The 24670-nt window shown below is 35.2% G+C and overlaps 1 protein-coding gene across 2 annotated transcripts in view; it reads left to right on the top strand.

Moving 5' to 3' along the window:
* The first annotated feature begins 532 nt into the window (after nucleotides 1–532).
* The window catches only part of LOC149138764 (3beta-hydroxysteroid-dehydrogenase/decarboxylase-like), a 168452-nt gene continuing 144314 nt past the window's right edge, over nucleotides 533–24670 (top strand). Inside the window, exon 1 of one of the 2 annotated variants that reach the window (XM_089446875.1) lies at nucleotides 533–919. In XM_089446875.1, coding sequence (XP_089303001.1) covers nucleotides 655–919 — 265 coding nt within the window. In that variant the 5' untranslated portion in view covers nucleotides 533–654. Of the gene's footprint in view, nucleotides 920–6848; nucleotides 7218–24670 lie in introns of those variants that run through there. The other variant, XM_089446874.1, reaches the window with a different exon arrangement.

The following is a 24670-nucleotide window of genomic DNA, read 5'->3' as shown; positions in this document are numbered from 1 at the left end:
ATGATAAAAATATATTTATTATTTTATTAATAAGAAAATTATAATAAAAAATTATTTTTATTATTATTAATTTTAATTAATTAAATATTATATTTTATTATTATTATTATTTTTAATCTCACACTTTATTTTAAAAGTATTAAAATATCTCCTTTTAATAAAAAATGAAAAATAAAATAAAATACCTCCAATTATCAACACTTTATTATAGAAGTATTATAACATCTCCCACACGCTGGTGTGAAACGTCTATACAAAATTGGAATATAAAATAAAATGCATTCGATTAAAAAGAAGTAAAAACGTAAATGAAGTATCCATTTCAACAGACTTCTTTGCACGGCATTAATAATTTCTTTTTTAATAATAAAATGATACTAAACTACAAAAGCGTCTGAGCCGAGAGGGAATCATTCTGTAAAAAAATATGGTGAGCCATTCTGCTTCCTTTTCTTTTAAGGCACAAAAAGTGACTTTAATCAACCGACCATACCTAACCACCTTTGCTTAAGAATATATACACAGTAAAAGACGGTAATCAATCTCTCAGGCAAGTAACGAATTCTCCTCGTCCATGAAAACCAGTTAAGTCAGTCTCAAGCATAAAAATCTGCAGAGCAAGGGAATTCCTTCAATTTCGCTTCCAGCTCGTCAATGGCGATCGAGGAGGGTTTGAAAATTTTCCCGGCAGTAGAATTTGATTGCTGCGTTGTGACGGGAGGACGAGGATTTGTGGCTCGTCATCTTGTTCGGAAACTTCTGGAATCCGGTCGATGGATCGTAAGAATTGCCGATTTTGCTCGTACAATGACTTTGGATGAAAACGAAGAGCAGAGTTCGATTCTTGCTGAGGCTCTCAAGTCTGGACGGGCTGTATACTATGGCGCCGATGTCAGAAACAAGTCGGAGCTGGTTGAAGGTTAGGCATATACTTCCAGTTATTAAATTTTAATTACCGGTATTGATTTTTCCCGCGCTGGATCATAGCTTGCTTTTTCTTTGAGTTCTTCGGGCCGGTTTTGGCTTTCGATGCCTCTGCTGCGCAATTTGCTGTAAAAGTTTAATGGATTTTGTGGCAATTATCTGTCGTTTTGCCGTTTCTGCGATTTTTTTCTTGTTTGAACGTTTCTTTATTGGAAAGAGATTAAAAGTGACAGATATTGTGGATATTTTCATTGGAAAGAGATTAAAAGTGACAGATATTGTGGATATTTTCATTTCAATTTTCTTTGCTGCAGTTTTCTATTTACAATTGCATTTAGTTTTGTGGATTTTGTGCGGATGGTCGGGTATTGTGTTTCCATGGATTATTTCATGGTTTAATTTTGATCATGAGATGAAGCATGTTGCTGCTTTAGCAAGGAGATTTTCGAGTGAGATGTTTTGAAGGTACTATTAACAGTTTAAATGAATTTGCCGATAAAAATTTAGAGTCCATTGCCAATTATTTTACTTTTCTATGAAGTATTCAGTTTTCTTGATGTTCAGAGTGCTGGGATTTCATTGTAAATAGATCAAATGCAGAAACTTACTGCGAGTTTTCTATCGATGTTTAGCTTGCCGATTTGTGTTCGCTATAATACGATGCAAAGGTAGTCCTGCAGCACTTTTAATGGAGGGTTCTTGCTTTCCATGTTTGATTGAGCCCTTCTTTAAAAGGGATGGGATGCAAGAACCACTGTTAACAAGTTTTCTGTTAAGAACCGGTGTTAATAAGTTCTGTTTGGAAGAATTCTCTTGTAAAGGTGTGCTTATTGCATTATCTGCATTGAAGTATCGGACTCTCTTGTTAATAAAGGTTCATGGCCGCTAAACAATTTCCATCCATAACCTAAATGCTAGTAATCGATCCATAGGTTTCTCTTTTCCATGGATCCATAGGTTTCTATTTTCCATGGGGTTTTTATAGTTCATGCATTTGGTTTCCTTATGGAAAGACGATATTCTTTGGCCATTAATCATAGAATTATAGGATCAGCACAGATTTCCATATCTCGAGCTATATTTTGGCCGGCTGTGTTAATTTTCTGATATGTTTTGATGAGGGAGATTGAGGTCAACATATGGGTTGCATTCACGTTTTTGAAACTCGAACCTATGGCATCGCTGTTTGAGTTTTCTGCTCATTCTGAGTTTAATGTTTATGGAAAGAGAACCCGTAGATAAGAGTGGTTAACAAAAGGTGAAATCCAGTTAGAGGAGGAACACAAGCAACCAGATCACAGTATTGCATTTCTCTCTTTGGCTAACCCTGAGTGAAAGGATGTTGATAGGTAGCACATGCAGATGCTATCTGAAAATATTTAGTAGATAATGATAATTTATTCTGCAACTTAGAGTATATAGCCTATTGCATTAGAGAACAGCGAACAAAAGGCTATTAGAGTTACATATTTACTAAATTATTGATTTGCTATCCTAGACAAATGAAAAGTAACGTATATGACAGAGATCGAATGAAATGTCAGGGATAACATTTATAGATAGAAAAATTATAAATTATATTTTATTTCTTACGTGTTCAAATTTGATTGATTCATTGATGGCTCTTGATATTATTTTCAAACTAAAATCTTCATCAACACCATATGCTTTGACTGGTTTCAGCAACTAGAATAGTGATACGCACATCGGTAAGTGATGATAAAACAATTGAACCTCCGGATAGATAGTGAGGAGTAATTTGAAAAGTTATTTAGATAGTTTTTAATATATATAGTTTGAGAGAGCTATCGAAGTTTTGTCTAACGGCTATGTGGAGTTCATATATATATATATATATATTTATATATATTTTAAAAAATTAAGTGACGCAATTTTTCTATATATATAGAAAAATAAGTGATTAGACTATTTATCTTTTAAATAGTTAGAAGTGGTTTAAATAGTTTGTTATTTTATAAATTTATATTTTTCAGTTTTTATTTTTATTTTATATATAGCTAGGAAATATATCATAATTGATTCGTTATATTAGTTTGTGTTTTATATATTGTGAGGAAATTTAGATGTGGGACAGTGACTATTATCATTAATGTAGGTTGACTCATTATTATTATCGTGTTAGTTGCTTCTGGATCTTGGATTATGTTTCTTTAAGAAGACCAAATCTTAACCAAATAGAAGTACTTTTAGAACATACTCCAGTCTTGGATTATGTTTCCTTAAGTCATAAAAAAACCAACTCTTAATAAAGTAAAAATACTTTTTAATCATAATCCAAACTTATGCTCTTTTTTTTATCATTCCCATTATTATTAAAAATTAACTTTAATTTTAATCATATCAAGTAAATTAAGAAATTATTTTAACTTAGTTTTATTATTAATAATACTGATATATATTTACGTTAATTTTAAATATAAAAAAAATAAAAATATTGAAAAAATATTTTTTTAATCATTTAAAACTAATATAAATATAAATAAAAATAAATAACAATATTTTTATAATATATTTAATTTTGATATATGTTTTTATTGAAAAATTTTATTAATATGAAAAGTTTTTAACTTATAAAAAGTTTTTCTAATATTTATCTATCTACACTTGTGCCTAACCACCATGTAAGATGAGAAACAATTATCACCTAACCACTATGTATGATGAAAAACAATTATCAACCACTATGTAGGATGAGAAACCATTATCAATGTAGGATGAGAAACAATTATATGTAAGATGAGAAACAATTATATGTAAGATGAGAAACAATTATCACCTAACCACCATGTAAGATGAGAAACAATTATCAATATAAAATGAGAAACAATCATCAAAAGACATGTTTTGCTCAGTTTAAAACCTTTAATAACAATATACACTAACCTAAATCCAAAAGTTCCATGGTTAAACAAATTTCTTCATATTCCTATTTCTTTTTAGGATATATAAATCAGAGTGTCGAATAATCCAAATAGAATAATGATCAACCTCTTAAATGAAAGATGAATGCGCCATTATGTGAATAAAAGCCCTCCTCGATTATTTATGATTATGTTTTTTAATTAACATTATTTTTATGTTCAAACATTATAACATCTTTCAACAATTTAATTTTGAATAACCTTATGTAATTATTTTTAATTGATTAGGATTTATGTTTAATAATAAAGCTTTCATATAATTATTACTTATTAAATAAAGTTGTAATATAGTTATTATTATATGAATATATAATTATTAAAATGAAAATTTTAATATCTGATAAAAACTTTTTGATATAAAATAAAATAATTTAAGATAGTAAACTATAAATATAAAATTTGATATATTATATAATTAGTTATTAAGATAGTAATCCATAAATATAAAATTATTTTTTTGTTAATTAAAATTTATATCTATTATCTATATATATATTTTATTAGTTTATTTTAAGATAAATATCAAAATAAATAATTTGATATGTTTATATATTTTTTTTGCTAAGTAAATTTAATCTATTATATACAAAAAAGAGAACAATTACATCCTTGGATAACAGAGAGCCATCAAGCCTGTGGATTAGGCCGTTTGTTCGTGACAGATTCAGAAACAGAGAGATTGAACCTTACTTCCCGCGCAGGGGAGACAGAGTGATACACATAACCGACACTAGACATTCCCTGTGAAGGGCATACAGACACAAGTAACATCGCCACATCAGACACTAGACAGTAGAAAACGGTAAAGAAAACATGAAGAAAGATTGACAGACAGAACCATAGATAACCTGTCCTCCTTTTCGTTGGGCATCCAAAAAAGGCGAGAGCTGGAACCTGGATTACTCATCGGGCTCCTCCTCTACGATCCTACACCAACCCATTTCCGATTCATGCATGTCTGGCTGCGCATGGGTCTCCATCATGGAGCTGATGGCGCTCGCTGGCTGGGGCTGCTCTTGCATTTCTGAGGTGGGCTTTGGAGAGCTGGGATTATGGACTTCCTCAGAATGAGGAATTGGAGTGTTGGATTCTCCCTCGTGCTAAGCTTCCTCGATGAAGAGAACAAAGACATGAGCCGTTATTCGAGGGCGCGTTAGAGAGCAGTTGAACGAGAAAGTGGCTGAACCAAATGAAGACGAATTGGCTGAGTCTGGAGAATTTGGGTCCAGGTAGTTGCTAGGGGTGAGAATGCGCTCTGTTCCCCGATGATGAGAAGGAATCCCCAAGGAACCTGAATCAGCAGGGGGCCGTGAGGGGGTTCCTCTTCCAGAGCCTCTGCGACTCAGCATACGCTGGCGGGGTCTCGGCATCACGCAATGACGAACACAAACAACAGCAAGAAAGTCTCCAAAAGCTGAGCTGCCTTGACTAGTAGTGACACCACAGGGGTTGTTGCTTGTCTCTGTGAGAGAATTACACCGCCAGAGCGTAGCCTCAGGCTCAAATCGAAACCAGCCTCCGACGTCAGACCTTCCCCAGACCCATTCTTTCTCACAGCTCCGAATCTTACCGAATTGAATGAAGCATAGATGCAGATTACTGGCAGTGAGGTCACTTAAAACGCAGGTGCCATTCCCTCGATCCTCACTCGCCATTACTATGGCAATTAAGTTCGCTGCAGACCGATATCCTCCTGAGCAGGCGTGAATGGACAGTGTTGTAATTCCAAGACCAAACATCCGAGCTCCCGTAGTGTTAATCAACCTCGCATTTATGTCTTCCCACCTGAAGTTCTGTCTGGCGAGCATGCTGGACAGGTGCCAGCCATGCTCCGCCTTCCTCCGTCCCATCTTGGTTATTGCTCTACAGGTCACCCGCATCCGGGGATATGTTTATATAATTGAAAATATAACATAAATAAATTTATAAAATTGTAACTTTTAGAAAAACTTATGGTATATTTAGGATAAAGGTAAATTATTTTTTTATAAATACATATATTTTTATTAAAAATTGACATTTGAATAAAAAATAAAAAAGATAAAATATAAAATGAATTTCTAATTATTGATAAAATTATTTAGTATATCTTTTAGTAAAGTTTTAAGAAAAATTCCAATATAAAATTATGGGATCAAGTTTTGAATGCTATTTGGATAAAATATCTACTTTAATATAAATAGGGTTAAAAATAATTTGCATAAAAATTTATAAAAAACTAGATAAAAATATCAAATTGAAATATTGATGTTAAACCTTATCATTCATCTTTATCCAAATTCATTTATATCTATTGTTTTTTTTTTTTTATATCTAATAAATTTTAAAGAATAAAACAAAATAAAAACTATTTATCATATCTAATAAATTTTAAGAAATAAAACCAGATAAAAAACTATTTATTTATTTTTAAATTGGGTCCGCTAACCCGGAGACTTAAGATCACACAATTCGAATAAAAGTGGAAAAAAACCAAACCACACTACCACACCTCTCGGTTAACTATATATATATTCATTCGACCACACCACACAACCTCCTCTCGCTTGACTATACATATAAATATATAAAAGAAAGAAAGAAAACAGAGCTAATAAAAAAAGTAAAAGTTATCTTTATTGTTTAAGTGGAATAAAGCTAAAGATAATAAAGCTATCTTTATTCTTTAAGTGGAATCCTGCATTTACGGAGAGGTAGAGAAAAATGAACTATAAAATAAAGGATAAAAATAATAAAAATAAAGCATCATCCAAACCGAAATCTTTAGTAAACATAACCAAAATAAAGAAGTAAAGATAAAATAATTTTAAATCACAAAAGTATACCTCCAGGATAAGACAAAATAATAAGGCAAACGAATTTTATAAGCTACGCTCCTTGCTTGTCTTAAAAGGCGGACAAACTAATTTTTAAGCAACCGACCACACCTAACCAAATTTGATTACAATATTTCCACAGTAAAAGACGGGAATCTATCCGTCAAACAACGAATTCTGTTCGCCTTGATGCAAATAAAACAAGTGAGTCTCACGAATAAATACACGCAGACAGAAGGAAATTTTTCAATTTCGCGTCGAGTTCCCTCAATGGCGATCGAGGAGGATTTAAAGAATTTGCCAGCATTGGATTTTGATTGCTGCGTTGTCACGGGAGGACGAGGATTTGTGGCTCGTCATCTTGTTCGGAAACTTCTGGAATCCGGGCGATGGATCGTAAGGATTGTCGATTTAGCTCGTACAAATAGTTTGGATGAGAACGACGAGCAGACTTCGATTCTCGCAGAGGCTCTCAAGTCTGGACGGGCTGTATATTATGGCGCGGATGTCAGAAACAAGGCTGCGCTGGTTGAAGGTTAGGATGTTCTCCAGCTATTAAAATTTAATTACCGGTTTTGTTTTCCCGCTCTGGATTTAAGTAACTGATTGCTAATTTTAGTGTCCATGATAGTTTGCTTATTCTTTGAATTATTCGGGACAATTGTTGGCTTTCGACAATTCCGCTAAGTAATCTGCTGTAAAAGTAAATGGATTTTGTGCCCATTGTCCGTCCTTTTCTAATTTCTGCCAATTTTTTTATTGTTTGAACAATTCTTCATTGCAAAGAGATTCGAAGTGACAGGTACCGTAAAGATTTTCATTTCAATTTTTTTTGTAGTAGTTTTCCATTTTCATTTGCTTTTATAATTATATGGATTTTGTGCGCATTGTCCGGTATTTTGGGTTTCCATGGATCATTTCCTATTTTAATGTTTTTATGATGAGTATGTTGCTTTATCACGGAGGTTAAAATGAATTAGCCATAAAAATTGAGTCCGTTAGCAATTATTTTGCTCACCTATCGCCTTTTTGGTTTTCTTCACGTTTAGAGTGTTGGGATCTCGTTCTAAATAGATCAAATACCAGAAATTTACTGTCAGAATTAAATGCTTAGCTTGTCGATTTATTTATCCTTCCCTTGATAAATTCTCCGTTTGGAAGAATTCTCTTGTAAAGTGGTGCTTATTGCATTATTTCTTTGCTAAAACTATAGTGAAGTATCGGGCACTTTTGTTGATAAAGCTTAGTCGCCGATATAGAAATTCCATCCATAATCTAAGTGCTGGTAACGGAGCCATCGGTTTCTCTTTTCCATGTGAATTTTGTACTGGTTTCCTTATGGAAAGACAATTTTCCTTGGCCATCGAGCACAGGAATATAGGAATACGGATTTTCATATCTCGAGTTTCGTTTTGGTTGCTGGTCTTAGTGTTATTTTTCATACAAGTTTTAAGGAGTCAAATTAAGGTTGAGGTCAACATATGGCCTGCATTCATCTTCTTGAAACTCGAACCCATAGCATCGCAGTTCCAGTCTTTATCCCATCCCGAGTTTAATGTTTATGGAAATAGAACCTGTTGCATAACAGTTGTGTTTACCGAAAGGTGAAACCAAGTTAAAAGAGGAACATAAGCAACCAGATCAAAATATTGCATTTATATCTTTGGCTAGCAACGTCTGGAAGAAATTTTGAAAGGTAGCAAACGCAAATGCATGCTGTTAGAAATGTTTTACTAAATAATGAAATTAATTCCATAGCTCGTAGCTTATAGAATATATATTTGAGATATGAAAACAATAACGCCATGACAAAAGTGTTAGATCCAATGTAAACAATAACGCCATGACAAAAGTGTTAGATCCAATGTAAGGCCATTATATTAACTGTCAGAAATTTTCAGGGTAAGGCCGTTATTTATAGAGTTGAGATTTCCATGGTCGGTTAATTGAATGCGTTAGCTTATGCAGTAGACAACAGCATTATAACTCTATTTCAAAAAAAACAACAGGATAATTCTATTTCCGAAACAGTATAACTTCTAGATTTATATATTTTTATTTATACATATATTTTTCTCCATCTAAAAAAATTTAAACTGCAATTAGGGGTGGCAGGAGGGGGAGCCGTTTCATTTTCACCTAAAAAACATAAAAAAAATAAACTGTAACATAAAAAAAATTAAACTGTAATTAGGTGTCTAGGAAGAGGAAAAAATTAAATTGTAATTAGGGGTTTCATGAAAGGGGATCAAGTTAATTTTTTGTGTTGAAAATCAAGAAGAAATTAGGCATGTTTGGGTTTAGGTCACACTTCCAACAATAACAAATAGGTATGCTTGGGGTTTATTCTTGGGTTTAAGTCACACTTCCAACAACAACAACAACAAATAGGTATGCTTGGGGTTTATTCTTGGGTTTAAGTCACACTTCCAACAACAACAACAAATAGGTATGCTTGGGGTTTAGGTCTCACTTCAACAACAACAACAACATTGTTAGATCTAAGACTTTTGTGATTCATAATATAGACATTTCTAATCAACTAATGTGGTTCATCCTCAAGACAAGGTGAGAAATCAATAAGTTGGTAAATTAGTTAATAAGGTAAGTAAAATACTATTTAAAAATTAATAGCAAGGAGTTGTCTATTAAAATATTAGAGTTAATTTTTTGTGTTGAAAATCAAGAAGAAAATAAGTATGTTTGGGGTTTAGGTCACACTTCCAACAATAACAAATGGGTATGCTTGGGGTTTAGGTCTCACTTCAACAACGACAACAACATTGTTAGCTCTAAGACTTTTGTGATCCATAATGTAGACATTTCTAACCAACTAATATGGTTCATCCTCAAGATAGGGTGAGAAATCAATAAATTGGTAAATTAGCTAATAAGGTAAGTAAAATATTATTTAAAAATTAGTAGCAAGGAGTTGTCTATTAAAATATTATATATTTAGTTAAAAACTACCTGTTAGGAATAAATAAATGTAAAATATTTTATTTCAATAAATTTAATAATTATATAATATTAATATTATTAATTTATATAATATTATTTGTTAGAGAATAAAAATATAGCTATGATGACTAATACGAAACTAGAGTTATAGGTTAAGAATTGCTGCTAGAAATATTAATAATTTATCATAACATATCAAATGAAAAAAGAGGTTACATCTTATTATTTAAATATAAAGGAGAATACATTAGTTATATTAACTAACTTAATAATATTATAAAAAATAAATGGTAGTGAAGGACTTAACAATTATATATACTCATAATGATGAATGGTCAAGAGGGGAAACACAATATTAATTAATATCTAAAAGGTTAAAAAATAATATAAATAATTTAAAAGAAGGATGCTAAAGAAATAAGAGTAATTGCTAAAAAATAATACTATGATAAACAAACAAAATTAAGGAATCTTAATAAGAAAAATAGGGGCTTATAAATGATGAAAAAAATTAAAAAAATTATAAGAGTAAGATAGAAATAATGAGGAGAAAGGAGAAGAAAGGGAAGAAGAATCATGAAGAGAGAGTTGGAATCAAGCTCTTACTCAATTTCCAACCATCATCCCTATTAAGATTTTTGGCATGCCTCTCAATTTCAATGGCTTCTCTAAGCTTCTTGTGGTGCAAGTGATCAACCCTAGCAATGACTTTGGATTCTTCAATGCAGACATGGCGTTTCAATTTCTCTGCATGTTTTGTTAGGGTTGATGAGCGGGAGCGATTGTGTCTAATATCTGCAGCATGCTCATGGATTCTCTGTTTAATAGACCTACATGTTTCCCCAATATAGGGAATACCACGGGAGCAAGGAACAAAGTAGACCCCTTCATGTCCTTAGGGTTAATAGGGTCTTTAACGTATCTAAGAGATTTTTTTTTTGGTTTTAAGGGGCTTGAACGAAGAAGAGACATTAATCTTCCTAAGGATATGGGCAATCATGTCTGTGGTTCCTTGGATATACGAGAGATGAACCTTAGAGATAGGATCAACACGAGCAGGTTTAACTCTTGGCACTTTGCAAGCCCTATGAAAGGCCTTGAGGCTTTGAGATCTACTATACCCATTATTTTTAAAAACCTCAAGAAGATGAGATTTCTCCTGTTCAAGGTGGCTATCATCATAGATTCTTAGAGCATGGGTAGCAAGAGTGCTGAGAACACTGAATTCTTGAGTTGGAAAATGATGAGAACTAGCAGGGAGATATTGTTTCGTGTGAGTTTTCTTACGAAAAACTTGGTAACAAATAGAACCATCATTTATCCTCGAAAGGGGAATGTTTAGAAAGGGAAGGCAACCATTCACCTCAACTTCCATCGTGAATTTGATGGAATCTGATTGAGAATTAAGGTGGTTAAGAGACATGTCCAACTTCTCACGACCACGAGGCTTGATGACACAAGTATCATCAACAAACCTCTTCCACTTTTTAGGGCAAACTTGAGTTGTGGCTAAGGCCTTGGTCTCAAAATCTTCCATAAACAAGTTAGCAACGATAGGGGAAAGAGGGGAACCCATCGCAACACCGCATGTTTGCTCATAGAACTCACCTTGAAAACTAAAGAAATTTGAGGTAAGGCAAAGGCCGAATAACTTGGCAGTGTCTTTGTTAGTGATGCATTTATGATATTAATGGCCTATTGGATGGGGATTTTGGTGTATAAGGATACAACGTCAAAACTAACCAATAAATCTCCACTCTTGAACAAAGGAAGCAGAGTCTTTAACAAAAGAATCAATGTGACCAACAAGAGGTTTAAGCTTTTGAGCTAAGAACTTAGCAAGAAGATAGGTAGGTCCACCTATTGTGTTAATAATAGGTCTTAAGGGAGCCCCAGATTTATGAATCTTCGAAAGGCCATAAATTCTAGGGGTAAGGGGATTGTTCTCGATGATCTTTCAGGAAAGAGGATTAAGAGATAGATTCAATTTAATAATGATTGCTACTTCCTTAGAAATGGACTTGATGGGATTCTTCTTAAGCTTGATGTAACTCCCACTATTAGAAAGGTGGTCTATCATTTCGTAGACATAGTTGGACTTATCAAGAATGACGACGGCTCCACCCTTGTCACCTCTAAGGACGACAATGTCAGGGTTGTCCCTTAGGGACTTAAGGGAAAGAAACTAATTTACCAACGACTAATATTTAACGGCTAACTCTCGGCAATGATGCATCTATGCTATTTATTCTTACAGATCGATTGATTTCTCACCTTGTCTTGAGGATGAACCACATTAGTTGGTTTGAAACATCGACCAAATCCTAATAACAAAAACATTGTTGAAGTCTGTGCCTTATATTAGGGTTTGAGGCAAATTATGAATATGAGAATTTAGAAGGTGATTGTTTTGGGTATTCATGATTTCTTTCCTTAGATGCAAAGTTAAGTCAAATTTCCAAGTGGATTTATGAGTTGTATCAATCTAACCCCAAGAAGAAATGTCTCCATGTTCTCAGATCAAACAACTCCAAGACTCATCACATGGGTAATTTGGGGTCAAGGTTAAATCAATGTTGACTTTGATGGCAGGGAAAAAGAGGTATGTGGGCAAAATGAGCGAATGCTTTGTAAATTTTGATTTTTGTTAGGTTAGTATTGACTAATACACAAGTAGAATGCTATAAATATTGTAGGATTTTTTTTTCAAAAACTTCAATATTTTATATATGGTAGTTGGTTTCAACTTATTTATATAAATCATCTATCTAAATTAAATTTTATCTTAATGTCTTCTAATATATTAACTATTCTTCCCGGATGCGGGTGTTTAGGCATGCATGTACTATGCAGCGACCTTGGGTTGGCAAGTGGCAAGGCCACCTGACCACCCACGCTTCCATTCAGAAGCATATACAGAAAGCCACCACCGATATTAATGGACATTAATTGAACTGCGCGGGTCGAGGCTTCATCAATTTGGTTTTTAAGAGGGCCTCTTCAGATTGTCTTCCCCCCCGCTTCGCCTCCTTTGAACTGCAATTGTCTCCTTGCTGCTGCAGAGCCGAGCTCGCGCACGACAACGGGGAGACGCTGCCAAGTTCTGTGCTACATTGAGATGGTGGATGGTGCACATTTCTCGCAGAGTCTTCTATGTTGCCTACAGATTGGTTCTTCGGTCTTGAATCTCTGCTCTGAACGGTTGATTACAGGTCCTTCTATTCCCATTGACCATTTATTCTTTGGCACTGCTCTTTCTCATCCTCGTTCGCTCAATTTTGCCCAAGTGAGCATGCCTTGTCTGCGTCATCGAATGCGCTGCAGGAGGGGCAGTAGCAGAGAAGATCGCCCCCCCTCCTTGTCCCTCTCTGACTCATCCTCCCCTTTGATGGCTCATTTCTCTGGACGCTACCCAGCCACTCGCAGCGGTCGGGGGCGGGCTCAGACTGTAGGTCCTTGGCCTGTTGACACTGCTCTCCAGACTCCTGCTGCCTCTGTATCATCTCTGTAGCCCAATCATTCTGCACAATTTCAATTTTGCTGCACGTTGGAACGTCCCTGCATAATAACGACTATCTCAGTGACATTTAGAGAAGAGCCACAAAACTCTGAAGACTCAGCCCGCAATACTTAGGCGCGAAACACCACCAGCAAGAGAAAATCCTTTGGAAGCAGTTCAGAGACGCACCAATCTAGATCGCTTCAAGAACATGGAAGAAACTCCGAGAGACAAACAGGACGCAGAAGATGACATGGAGGCATAGAGGTGTTTGATAGTGGAAGAACCTCCTTCTCTTAACGACACCTAGCTGGTCAATGTTTTTCAGGTTCTGGGTTCCCGGCTCCCAATACTATGGGTTTATTCTGGTGTTTTTTTTATGCAATGTTGTTAATTTTGATGATTGTTCAAAAGATTGTTCCACTCTGGCACTACAGGCTATTACCCATGCGTGGGTAGCAAACTCTTATAGTTTTGGACTGGTTTCGCCGGTGCGGGCAGTCTTTTTCCAATCTTTTGATGATAAACATGGCATAGTTTGGGGCTTGCTCTGCAAAGGTCGGTGTCTCCTTATACTACTTTTGTTACATTAATAGAATTAGTGTAATTTAGAAAAAAAAATATAATAACTATTCTCCATTCTTATTTATAAAAAACTAAATTAAAATGTAATTCATTATGAATCTTAAAATTCCAATAATAATAATATTATCTAAAATGTTGAAATTCGATTGAATGAAATAGTTATAGATATAATATATTTGTCATGCAATTATTATATGAATGGAGAAGTGCATTTGACATTATGGGGAATGAAATGTAACTTAAATTTGTTTACAATATTTATGAAATAAAATTATAATTTAAGTATCAGTAAAATTAGATAAATAATAATGAATATTTTAATAGTTACATATCGAAAATTGAGATTTATGTTAGAAGTAGTTATATGTTTTCTATTCTTTTAATTAAATTGATTAATGTTATATAAAATAAATTATTGTTTTTTAGATATGTGATATGGAGAAGTCATGATATTGTAACAAATCTTTTATATATATATATATATATATATATATAATTCATGTATTCATTCGTTTTATAATTAATAAAAATAAGTATTCATTCTTTTTATAATTAATAAGAATAATTGAAGGCAGATATACACTACCCCTTTTTGGTTTTGACCCTGTGACTTTTTAGGAGGAAATAGGTGCTCTTAAAAGTAAGTATTTATTTTTTTTATAATTAATAAGAATAATTGAAAGGATATATACACTACCCCTTTTGGTTTTGACCCTGTGACTTGTTAGGAGGAAACACATGTTTTTAACTATTAGGCCAGCCCACTCAAACTGTTTATCAAAAGTGTAACCCATCTTCATGCATTCACATATTTTACCCACTTAATTCCATCTTAACTCTTGATCTACTAATTTAGAGTGAAAAGAAATTTGATTGCTCTGAGATCTTGATAGATTTAGAGTTAAGGCAGATAGTTTAAAATAAAATTATAGTTTAATTAATTTTATGACTTTTTAAATTTCAACCATATAAAATATATATGATATTTCTTATATGTTTATGGATAAATATATGAAATTAAAAAATATTCAAAATAGTAATATATGATATTTCTTATATGTTTATGAATAAATATATGAAATTAAAAAATATTCAAAATAGTTGTTTTTTTTAATAACTAAATAAATTTTGATATAATTATGGCCAAAAACATTTTTTAATAAACCTCTACATTGAGTGATCTTCATTCAGATCTTCACGTTTTAATGTTAAAAAAATTAAACCGAAACCACAAAACCTCAACTGCATCAAAGATCAACTGTGGACGACCAGGAGCTTCAGCAGAAGGCGGCAGCGGTGTTGGGGCTGTTACCCGGTGGGAAAAGGAGTTGTCTATAATGCGACTTTTTGGAGATTCCGGTGACAGAATCCGGCGGAAGAAATTGAGGTTAAATCTTGATTTGTTGCAGTTAAAATGGGTTTTTAACTGCATATTTGGATTCAGCACCCTCGAAAACCCATGGGACGATTTCATTGTGTAGAAACTAGCTATCAAACTTGCGATTCCAATAAATTCCTGCCGGATTTCTACGGAAAAACCCGCGGAAAAGACTTTCAAAAAGTCGCGTTATAGACAACTGCGTGGGGAAAGATGTGCGATGAGAAAGACCAGTGAACCCACTGCAAGCGCTCGCCGCGAGAACAAGCACTGAACGAGGAGAAGTGGAAGTTTGCAGAGGCAGGTAAAGTTGGAAGCGAAGAAGATGCAGATAGGGACCATCACCCTCCTCGACGGCCAAGAACAATTGGCAAGGGTAGCGCGATTATCAAGCGTAGATTGCAGTCTATATGGCAGTGCGTTTACCGAGACTAGGTGGCAGTCAATTTTTCCCAAATTTATAATCATATTTTAATTGGCACCACTCTTTGCAGAAACGAATTTAAACTCTGTCTAATATTTTATAATTTGGGAATATTTTAAAATTATGCATAAACCTAACCATTCATTGCAGAATCGGATTTAAACTCTCTATTTAATGTCTTATAATGTAATATCTGGATATTATAAAATCATGTATAAATTGATTTTGGGAGATTATAATTTTTAATATTAAATTTATGTTACTATTATAAAACAGATTTAATATTTTAAATTAATTTTTTTTTAATAGTGCATTTAGGTTAGGTTTGATCATTAGTATTTATTATTTTATAATTTTATTAATATTTGTGTTTGTAATATTTTTTTTTAAATTTAATTTAATTTATTTTTTATAGTAGTTTATTAGTCATTTAATTTTAACTTGTATAATTTTGTTAATTCTATATTTTACATTAATTTTTTCAAAACGATTAAAAAATACACAATAATAAATTTGATTCACGGTAATACTTAATAGTTCCAAATTTAATATATATATATATATATATAGATACATATTGTATGCTAGGGGAAGGGGTAGGGCGAGGCGTTGAACCCTTGTTGCCCTCGCCCTTATTATTCGTGCATCTATTTTCTCTTTTGCCACGACGTATTTCCGCAAGTGACTCCGTGGTGACGTTACGAGGTTCACTTTGAGGTGGAGAGAACATTTTTGGTCGCTGAGTTTTTCTCTTTTGCTGATCTATTCGGGGTATACCGATGGATGGATATTGGGCCTGGGGAAGAGGCGGTGAACCTTAATTCCCCTCGCCCTTGTTTTTTCGTGCTTCCCCTTACCCTCTTGTTGCGAAGTTTTTTTGCAGGGGTCTCAATGGTGCGTTTTCGAGGTTCACTCAGTGGTGGATGGTGCGCTTTTGGATGCCGTTCGTTTCTCTTCTGCTAATCTGTTTGAGGTTAGTAGCAGTCTGGTTACTCTCGCCATTCGTATGGTCCCTCCTATTGGTGCTTTTGGTGTTACTACTGATGAGGTGGCCATGGTTTTCCTTGTGCCCAACAACCCTGATTTTGCTTCGCAGTTTTATACTTCACGATAGGGGGTGTTATTTCTTGCCTGTCAATGTTTTGGGGACGTTGTCGGAGATGTTGCCATTCTTTTCGCTTAATAATTTGTTCCTTTGGGGTTTCGATGGCGGGCCTTCGAGCTTTTTTTCTTTATGTTTCTTTGCTGGGTTTTTTTAACCTGCATTGTAATGGGGTTTTTTCCTGCAGGCCTGCGTGCCTGGTTTTTTTTCAAGCATGTAAGAGCATTTCTAGGCTTTTATTACCAGTCAAAGTATCTTTCGATGATGTTATGTTATTGTTGGTTAGAGTATCTTTCGATGTTGCTTATCTTGTTGGTCAGAGTATCTCTTGGCGTGTTATCTTTTCGGTCATAGTATCTTCCGATGCTGCTAGATTGATAAATGTTTGCCCGTTACTTGGGCTATATTTGATGTTCCCTACGAGGTTTTTTAAGGGGCCTACACGCCCTGTATTTTGATATCAATCATATGTAATATGGGGGTTATTCTGACACATATGCTATATGCATAATTATGTAAACATCTTTTTATCTATTAGAAAGATGTTTTTTCTTTCCTGGACCAAAAAAAATCAGATTTAACAAATATAATTTGGTTTACTAAATTCAACTTTAAAATAAATCTATATTAATTTATGTATTAAAATCCAATTTAACATAAATTTAATATATATGTTTGTTTGTTTATGAAATCATTACAATATTTCTGTTATATTAAATTATATTTAAAACACTTAACTACTGTTAATATGATGATTTAACAAATATTCTAAAGTGAATTTGAATTTGAATAAAAAGTAATTATTTTTACCTATTTTATTTAATTAATAAAAAATAAATCTAATCATTTAAATTTAATAAAATAAATAAATTTTCCTTACTCTTGTTTAATTAATAAAAAAAATTAAATCTGATTTTGATTTTAAAAAACACCTCCCATATTTATAATATTTTAAGCTAATTATAAACACCAGCTAATTATAAAGTAGATTGAAAAAATATATATAATGAATAACTACTATTATTTAATTAATAAAAAAATTAAATCTGATTTAACTACTATTATTTAATTAATAAAAAAATTAAATCTGATTTTGATTTTAAAAAACACCTCCCATATTTATAATATTTTAAGCTAATTATAAAGTAGATTGAAAAAATATATATAATGAATAACTCTGTTGAAATTTTATTAGTTAAATTATTTTGATAAAGATTGTCATATGCCTTTCCTAAAATTATATTTAAAATATTGATTTTAAAATTTATATAGTATAATAGGAGGATGTTTTATTATAATAAAATTAAAAATATATAATATATTAAAAAAATAAAATATTTAATTTTTTATATTTGAAAGGGGAATAGGAAGGGTGAGCGAGGTGGTAAATGTAGACTTCGTTAAATAGTACCAAGAAGAGATGTTACTAGGTTTTTATTCCTTTTAGCTTAGTAAGCACATGAATTATTTTTGTTTCAATGATATTTATGAGTTATATTAATGTTATAGGTGGAAAAGGTACTTAGAAGTGTTTTAACATGTATTTTTTCTAATATTAATATCACTTGTACTTTATAAAGTGACTTTATATGTAAAGTACTAAGTGTATTATTTTAATATTAAAGTGATGTGAAAATTCATTTTACAAGAAAAAATAGAAAATGTACACAACTTGAAAAAGGTACTAAGAGACTTTTAAGTAATGAGGCCAATGTATGACGATGATCATTTGGGAGAATTGATCCCAACTACATATCTTGAGATTTGAGGATGAAATCTCAACCATTGGATCCCAGGTTTAGGGATTCAATCTTTAACAATGAGACAAAAGAGGAAAAGGGAGGCTCATTCTTCACTTCATACTTGAGAGAGAAAGCATGAAGACAAGAGAGGAGAAGAGAAACTTCATGAAGGAGGAGAGAAATTACACTTAGAGAAGAGGAGCTTGAATCCTAAGGAGGAGAACCTTCAACATGCACGAAAATTGAGGAGGAAACAACACCACAAATTTTGAGGAGCTGAGGCATGGTTTTCAAGGAACAACACGATTTTAGAGGGTTTTTTTGGGCACATTTTTCAAAGAGATTACAACAGCTATTAGGCCCAAAATTTGAGGCACAACTTTCCGGACAACTGCTACAGGCAATGCGAAAATTAAGGCACAGTTCAGCCGCTGTCAGGCAAAAAAATCGAGGCAGACATTCACCCCTTAAGTGCAGAATTCAAGGCACCTTCCAGCACATAAATCGAGGCATGGTTTGCACAGATTTTGAGGTAGAATTTGAGCACAAAATTCGAGGAGCTGAGTTGTGAAAAAATGTAGAAATTCCGGGCTTGTAATTTTGTGGAAATTTGAAAAATTTAGTGGGCACAAATTTCCAGAAAAGACATTTAATGCTACAACAGAAAAGAGAGATAAGTATTGTGTTTGTTTTATGTACTTATTATAAATTTCTCAAGCAATAAAGTCATACTTTGAAGACTGGTTTTCCCCAAGAGGTTGTGGGGTTTTTCCAGGATCAGATTGACCAAAAATTAGTGTATCAAAAGTGTTGAATGCTTCCATAATTTTTGCATTAATTATCAATTGATAGGAAAATGAAAAATTAGTATAAGCACTCTTTAATGTTTGCAATAAATGCATATTGAAATTCATATCAGCATGACAAAATATGTGGGTTGGGACTAAACAAACACATGCAAACTTGTAAACTAGGATAAGGGTGCCAATCATTTATTTTCCACTGATTGACATGTGGCGGAGAAGATGAACATGGTGGTGGCTCATTATAATTTTGAAGGGTACACCTTGTACGAGCTCACTTGCTAGCTAATATTATCTAGCACGCGGTAACCCAATCATTGCATGATGGATATATATTAGGATAAGGACTCTGATGTTTGCTTTAAATGTCAACCTATGTGCATAATTTTCTAGGCAAATGCTTTTCGGTGAATCTCATCTCTTCCTCCGCAACCATAATACGACTCCACCTCTAGTCATGAGTATGTGTTGGATGGCCACCAACGACCCAAGCGAGGGAGGTAGCTTGTCTAGTTGGCTCCTTGGGTGTGTTGTAATGTTCCAAACTAGAAAATACAATGAATATCAAAACATGCACTAAATTGCAGCTAAGAATTTTCACACATGTAGGCACAAATTTACACAAATAGAAATAGGTCAGAGAGCCATAGAATAACAACCATAAAACTGAGCCATTTTATTGATTTTAAAGTTGGAACTGAATACAATGGAGTGAATAGATAGAACCTGGGCTTGCTATTGCAAGCATGTAATACCCAGGTGAGAAACTAAGTGAAATCTCCAACTGAAATGACTCAATCTATCCAAATACATTGCTAGAAATTCCTGCTACTGTTGGAGGCAAACTGTGAAATGAACCCTCAAAATTGCTCCAAAATTTCTAAAAAATTAGAGAGAGACTCCTCACACCCAACCAATAAATCCCATAAATATTTTGAGCTAATTACAGCTGAATTGGATGCCCAAAATAGTGCAAAAATCCTAGCTAAACTAACAATTCACCTTGCTATAAGAATGAGGATTTCAAGCCCTAATATCGCCTGGAAAATTCTAAAATTTTACCCATGGACCCCCCTCATAAAACACAGAAAAACCCCAGAAAGATATCAAGTTGAATCCACTAGTCACTGAAACCCCAAAATCAGCGTGTGGCCCTTCATAGTGTGCTTAGTGAGCTACAAAAATCGAACTGCTGCAAGAATGCACAATTTCCCCAAAAGGAAACTCCTCCAAATCCCAACAAAATTCCTTCTTGAAACTACCAGCCAAAATTAGCTTCAATACTCGGGAAAACACTATTTCTTAACCCTGCGCAGAGAATAACCAGTAAACCCCAACACAACCCCAAAAGGAAATTGCGGCCCACAAATTATGCTAATCTCTGCCCTGAAAATCCTCTACAAAATCACTGGCATCAATAGGGAAAATCACCTGCAAAATAGTCGAAACTCCAACCCACAATAGTTGATCCCCCAATGAGCAACTTGAACTGCCTCTGCGCCCAAGGAGTGACAAATTGAGTGAATACCTGCAATAAAGCTCTGTGGAAATCCTGAATTGGACTCCCCAAATTACCTCACTAGGGAGACACTCAAAGTTCTTTGAAATGAGGGTGTGATTTCTGCTTGGAAATTCCTTGTACTAAACAACACTGGTTGACTCTGCTAAGCAGCACAAGCAAACTCTTCAATTTTGAAATGAAATGCCAAATAGAATACCCAAAATGAGGTTCTAACTTTCCTTCTATTATTGCTTTCCAAATGAGGCTCTAACCTTCCTTTTATTATTGCTTTCCCTTCCTCATACCATGGGTCAATTTCTCTCACGCTATGCTTTCATACAATGGTTTGATTCTTCCCATGGTTCGATTTCCATTTTGGTAACCTCCACAACTTATCTTCACTTGAATTTTTCTTTTCTCCTAAGTTTGGCCTTCTTTTCTCTCTAAAAACTATATTGAGCCCTCATAACCTATTTTCCTAAGTTTATTTGCTAAAAATATTTATTATTCGCCAAAATTGCAAAATTGAGAATTTCCTTTCACAAAATTATTAATTGGGGACATGACAGTCCTCCTTGTAAAATATTGTTTGTCCTCAAGCAATGTCTACACAAGTGCCCTCTTTGACTGTTGATCACTACTGTAACCATGAATAATACTAGGGTCGCAAATGTGCCACTGAGTCATCCCCAATCTTAGCACTCTCTTGACATGAAGGAATCCCTCGATACCAGGATCCCAAGCCATCCTGATCAACGTGAAACACCCCTTGCTCCACCCATTTTCCAACTAGGTATAAGCCCCATAAGCCCTTAGAGCATCACAATAATAAATAATCTTGAGAAACTGATTGTGAAAATGGCCTACTGAGTAGTCAATCTCATGTACATCAGGAGTAGGCTCCTGAAACCCCTGTGGAGATGAATTATCACCCACATGATCTCCCCCTGTTGATCATCCTGCCATGTTGGTGAAGTCCCTCATACCAACAACGACCCACTAAAATCCAATGGAAAATTTGAATGATCTCCCCCTGTAGGAACTAGATCACCCTTGAGGGTAGTTGAACCACGAAATCCTGTGATGCTAGAAAAACACGCCAGTCTCAGAAGGGTTCCACCATGCTGACGTTGCACCACTCTGACTATGGAAACCTTCCCATCATGTGCAAATTGTATCCTCCTCTCCTGGAAACTGATGGCAAAAAATCTGTGAAGGCCAAGCTCATCTTGCCCTGGCATCTCCATGATATCAATGTCTACCCATCTATTGCCAATCTCGGTCTAGAGTAGTAACAAGGAAAGTTGGCCTTGCCATGCAACTAAGACCTTGGCGCTCCCCCATATGTCAAGCGAAGGGTGAGCTGGGTCACTCTCTACCTTGATACTGCTCATCACGAAATAGAGTGACCAATCATCCAAAAAAATCCTTGGATCCCATAGCCATATCGACTGTGGCATAGTCCTAAAAACTCCTAGCACCAACTCGTACCACGTCTCGGGTCCCTGCATGCAATTAGTATATGTAATCCATACTTCTTGAATTAGTTCGGTGCGTGCAAGATTGATGCGCCTGCCATACCACACTGGCTGCCTGGAGTCTAAACATCTGCGTGCAAGATGGGTCCACCAACCGTTGTATATGCTCATGAGACATCTTAGAATGTCTCGCCCAACAGGTGTCATGCATCTCCTTAAATGTGGGCTCAAGAGCGGGGCACATACTATCCCTGTAGCAGATTGGACCGTCCCCAAGCCCTGCACTTGCCAACTCACACCTTGCCATATGCCATGGATGGAAAGCCTCTCTCCTGATGCATCGTGTCCTGTCCAACTATCTTAGATGAACCTCCTAGGTCTTGTTGTTCTTGATGAGAGCATTAAAAGACAATAGTGAAGTCCCCTGTGTTAGTGCGCAATGTTGGAGAGTGATAAATGGAATCTCACAGTCATCCTTGTGATTAACTAACTCTCCAAATTTGGGTGTGCCAAACCCAATGGTGTGCCTAACATCCCTATCAAGAGCTCTCTTCGGTGGCAACACTCCAACAACCTGTTGTGCATCATCATGCTCTGTTGTACATAAATACGCACCCCTGCACTCCTCTGCATAGCATTGAACTTCGAGGAACAACTTTGTGCACCAATGGATACCAACGCTCACCGTCGTACCACCCTGTACCATATGGCATCCCATGTGTCAATGCATCTATCACTCCACTAGCAAACTCTATGTGGCGTAAGTCATTCCTCCCACTCCATGGTGCAAATCCACGCACCACAAAACACTGCCATGCATCTACGTGCAACTTGCAAACCACGGCTTGACGCTGCATGCTCCTACACGCCATTGGATGCCATGATCTAAAGCTGAGACAATACGTGTCGACGAGCACCCTATCGGTATTGCCACCTCCACTGTCGCATCACCATACCCTCTGATGTATGGGCCTCACCTCCAAAACCTCCATGGGAGACACAAGAGGTGAATCCTCATATGTACAAGTGGCGATGCCACCACTATGTTGCTCCTCCGTGACCACTGTGTCCCACATAACTGGGGAGAACCCTTGGCCCCATATAAGGCACTATATGGCGGCCTGCCAATGCCACCTCCTCCAACAAACTCCTTCCAGAGTATGTTGATCATCCTGTGACTCCATGCACAACCAACATGCTCAAACAACTTGTAGAGTCTACTTGCTCCCCTATCAGCCCAACCCGTCACTAATGTTGATGGAAATACGAAAGTGTGTGGATGCTCAGTCACTAGATCCGTCACATTGCTAATTCCCTCACTGGCCACATCTATGATGTGGTCGGGAATCCCACATGGATCCCAACAATCATTATCCTGCATCTCAAGTATATGGTAGGAAGCCCCTCCTGGATCCCAATGCCAAACTGGGCCTCTAGTATTCCCAATGTATGGAAGCTCCTGTGAAGCTTTACTTCCAACTAGCACCATCTCCATAAATCTAGCCCACTCCATTGAGTACCAACTCAAAATCTCACGCCATCCAACCCCAAGGGAAAGGTCGAATGCAAGTGTACTTGTACATGCAACAACTCCAACGGAAGAACGTTGTGCCCTATGCAACTCATGTTGTCTCATATCATAATCCTAGTCAACACATGAGATTTGTCTAGGTAGCTCTGCCTCTCTCTCCCCAATGTGCAGAGGTACCCTAACAGTGTTATCAACCCTACCTATGTTGTTGGAAATAATACTGAGAGGGGGGATGAATCAGTATTTACAAATCAATAACTCTTTCATTTCCATAATTAGATTTATATACGCTACTTCAGAGAAGGGAACTTGCTTGTGCATGCAACTGTTATTAAGGAAACCAACGTATATCCAGTGAACTTATTATTCAATTAATTCATCATATGTTGATCTTTAATCAGTGCATCAGTACTTTATTAAACATTAAATAGTAACCATGTGCAGTAATAACAGAATAAACCATCACATATAAGCAACACACATGAACACCAAGATTTAAGGTGGAAACCCAATGTAGGTGAAAACCACTTGCTGCTGTCATCTCTATCTTCTTTTAATAATAAGAAAATATGCTTACAATATTGTATTGGTGCAGACTCATACTAGTATGCAGGCACCCACCTGCAGAAGGCTACAACCTTCTCTCGTTCTCCATCTTCTTCTAGAAGGGAGCTACAACTCCCTAGTTCTTGTACTAGTTGATATATTTACTAATACGTAGGCTCCTACCTACGGAAGGCTACAACATTCACTCGTTCCCCAGCTACTACTGGAAGGGAGCTCCAACCCCCTGATCAAATCACCAGCCACTACTAGCAGGAAGCTTAGACTTTCTCACTAACGGCTCCAACCCTCAGTATCCCCCAAGGACCACGTTTCATAAATTTTTGGACTGGATGCTCCTGGTACACAACAATACAAATGAAGGCCTTGTTTCATCAAATTTTCATACTTGACCCATTAGTAACATTGAAGCTCAAAATA

Source organism: Pinus tabuliformis, chromosome X (genome assembly GCF_031772625.1).
Source record: "Pinus tabuliformis cultivar Carrire ecotype Pingquan chromosome X, CPIR1, whole genome shotgun sequence".
NCBI classification, from domain to species: Eukaryota; Viridiplantae; Streptophyta; class Pinopsida; order Pinales; family Pinaceae; genus Pinus; species Pinus tabuliformis.
Note: the sequence above shows the minus strand (reverse complement) of the source record. Positions and strands in the feature narration are given on the sequence as shown.